The 3,420-nt window shown below is 47.1% G+C and overlaps 1 protein-coding gene across 1 annotated transcript in view; it reads left to right on the top strand.

Annotated features, from left to right (window-relative positions):
* The window catches only part of LOC119589187 (FK506-binding protein 5-like), a gene marked incomplete in the record, with an annotated part of 123,973 nt that overhangs the window by 57,356 nt on the left and 63,197 nt on the right, over window positions 1-3,420 (top strand). Inside the window, 2 exon segments of the mRNA XM_037937784.1 lie at window positions 91-2,634; window positions 3,038-3,091. Coding sequence (XP_037793712.1) covers window positions 91-2,634; window positions 3,038-3,091 — 2,598 coding nt within the window.

The following is a 3,420-nucleotide window of genomic DNA, read 5'->3' as shown; positions in this document are numbered from 1 at the left end:
TCAAGGGACCACTTTTTCCCTCGATACCAAGAGCCGCTCGAAGTCATCTTAGAAATCCTGGGCGAAGAAGGGGAAGACGAAGAAGAGAATCAGAGCGACTCGAATAACAAAGAGGAGGACGGCGGCAACGGCGACGAGGACCTGATAACCTTCTCGAGTAGCAGTGACTTCAGCCCCGACAGTCTGGAGGAGGTTTGTGCACGCAAAGCCAAGGACGACGTGCAGAACCCAGCTACCGAGGAGGACGTCAGCCAGCAGACTTCCGACGACTCTCTGACGCCTCGAAACACAAGCATGGACGACATTGAGACGATAGCGTACACAAGGTTGCCCGAGGATGAGGAAGAGAAGGAGGATAGTCACCAGTCTTTCATACAGAACTTGATGGATGAACCTATCCTCGAGGACTGCCCTCAGATCATCCTCCCGCGACCCAGCCTCATCAAGGCATCCGAAGAGACAGACAGGGAGAAGCTACGAGCACTAATCTCGGAGATCGAGGCGTACCTGAAGGAGACGACAATGCTTCTGGAGAGCGCCACGACATACACCTCTGCTACAAAGAGTCGTGAGAAAGGGTCGAAAGAGTCACCTGACGAAGGACAGAAAATCGAATCGAAGAAGTGTTCGGATTCAGTCGCTAAGGAGCCGTCCTCTGTACATGCAACTCTTCCTCTCAGATCAGATAAGCCGCAGAGATCAGCTGAAAGGAAAATCGAGGAACCTGCTATGCCAAGTCCTCTCTCGACAACTGTACACGGGAATTTAGAGACTACGCGTGCCAATCGTCCCTCTGATATCCAACCAGCAGAGGACCCGAAACAAACTCACGACGCCACAGTTGAAATTCGCGTAAGCCCACCTGCTGCTAATCAGCTTCCTAAGATCAAGTCTGAACCCCCTGGAAACCTCGAGGGGGATTCTCGGGGTCTGACAGATTCACATGAGAGCCAGGTAAGTGAGGGAGAACACAAGTCTCTCTTCAAAAGTGTAGCTACGGACGTCTCTCACGCATCTACGAGACTCACCGACAGTCCGGATATCTACAAGTCTCTTTTGGAAACACACAACCTGGCCGAGACCGAGTACTATTCAGCAGTAGAGACGTCGACGGAAGTTCTAGACGCTCTAGAATGGGAGGATAAGGAGGCTAAAAGGAAAGACAAGAAGCAGTCGAGGATTATTTACAAGCCCGATGAGACGACCCAAGGCGACGATATCTGCTTCACGAGCCCCAGAAATCGACGGACGTGGCTCGCGGCCTTTGAGGAACTCGAGGATAGCTTCGACAGTGCAATTAAAAGCGGTGAGAAGCAACCTTCCGACGTGTGCAATACGGAAAAGGCGGAAAACGAGGCCGCGTCAGACGCCAGTGAGACTCCTAAAATCACGGACGCGAAGCAAAGCCGTCGGCGCTGCGAGTCGCCTCCCCCGACGATTTCATGCTTAGAGAATCTCGAAAAACTGTGCAGGCGGCTGAGTCTAGAGCGAGAGAAATATTCGGAGCAAATGTGCACGATTGACAGACCTTCTCCAGTGGGGATGGAAGATAATAGTTATGCGTGTAGCGAAGATAATGAAATGTTCTCGACGTCAACCATATCGGAAACGGAAAATGACATCACAGCCGATAAGCCTTACACTGTGCGAATGGCAGGGCAGAAAGGGGACAAAGAGAACTCGGGAACTAACGTACACCATTTGGATAATATAATCAAGGGAGATTTAAACCAAAACAAGCCGGAATTTCATCATCCACTCGCTAAAGAGACGGGATGTGCCTTCAAAGAAAACGGAGGACTCGCCTCAGCCAAAGAAAATGAAAAGACAAGGGCGAGATGGGACACTAAAGAAACTTTAAAGTTTCAGTATATCGATTCCAAACTGGATGAAATATTCAGTTCTGTCGAAGATGAAGTTTCTCACACCACTTATTCAAATCTTGTAAATCAAATGGTGAAAGGCCAAGCAAAGATTCAAATGCGAAGTCACGATGATACATTGTATGCAAGCGGAAAACAAGTCCAGAAGCAGTTGAATGAAATTCTAAACGGAATGGACTCCATGTACGAGTCTTACCTAAAGAAAAGGAAATCCCTGGACCTCACACACGAGCCTAAGAATTTTACGGATCTTAAATTCCCTGAAGGAAACATTTTCCGAACAAAAGCCGAGTCTCCGGACGCGACCGCCGAGAAGAGAAGAGAAACCAAGAGCGAGCTGGACGCCTTCAGGGACATCATCGATATCTCCGAAGACCTGAAGAACCTGTGTGTGTTCCACGTCAACAAGCCCGGCTGGGACTCCGCCGCCACAGACCCCCACAGCAGGAGTCCGACGCCCCGGGAAGGAGCCGACGTCGAGTCCTCCTTCCCGGACTTCTACGAGAGTGACGGCGCGACCCCGGAGGCTGAGGCGAAGGAGTTCGTCCCCGACGGCAAGCCACGGGACTCGCCCTCGCACGTCAGAGATCCCTGTAGGAGGTCCTCGAAGGAGTGGGAAGGAGAGGCTGGCGTGGGCTCCTTCTTGGCCACTATGAAGGAGGAGAACTTGCGCTGCTACAAGGTGACGCTGGATTACCTGCAGAAGATATCGGCCTCGCAAGGAGACACGGGGGAACGCGGGAACACAAACGTGAGTAGATAAAATTGACTGTATTATTTGCTTGCTATGAAGATTTACGTAAATATGAGGTTGCTCTTAACAAACATGCTTGTGAGTATATAAAATTGACTGTTTGCAATGAAGATTTACGTAAATATGACCTTTTCTCTAAACAAACACGCTTATGGGTATATAACACGGATTGTATTATTTGTTCGCTATATGACATTTGCTCAATACAAGCACGCGCTTATATAAAATTAATTGTAGTGTTTACGATAAATATTTACGTAAATATGACTTTTACTCTACTGTATTCATGTTTCTGTCTCCTCTACTCTTTCATAATTGATTAATCATCCTAATTCTATCACAATCTGTCCTTATTTATTTTCTTCAGTGTAATTCATTCTTAACACTGTATTTCTTACAGGGAGATGACGTCATCACCTTGCCAGCCAATCATCGACGTCAGACTGAGGATAAGGTAAGTTTAAGACTAAACACTGTGTATATATGTTAAATTTCTAGTAAATTATTGCCTTTTTAGATGACTCAGCGACGTCAGTGGTTTGATCAAGAAACTGATTGCGAGACTTCGAAAATTGCCGTCATTACGATGAATAATAATGGGGATTGTACTGTTGTTCGTGTTATGTTACCCTTGGTCTCCTGTTCTGTTCAACGCCTGCGACGAACAGTTATCGTATCTTGTTGTTTATTTTTGTTTTTTTGTTTTTCTATTTTCCAATTTCACTTTTCATCTACGTTTTTTTATTCACTATTTTTTCTACCTGTTTGTATCATTCTTTCCTT

This window comes from Penaeus monodon, chromosome 25, assembly GCF_015228065.2.
Source record: "Penaeus monodon isolate SGIC_2016 chromosome 25, NSTDA_Pmon_1, whole genome shotgun sequence".
Lineage (NCBI taxonomy): Eukaryota > Metazoa > Arthropoda > Malacostraca > Decapoda > Penaeidae > Penaeus > Penaeus monodon.
Note: the sequence above shows the minus strand (reverse complement) of the source record. Positions and strands in the feature narration are given on the sequence as shown.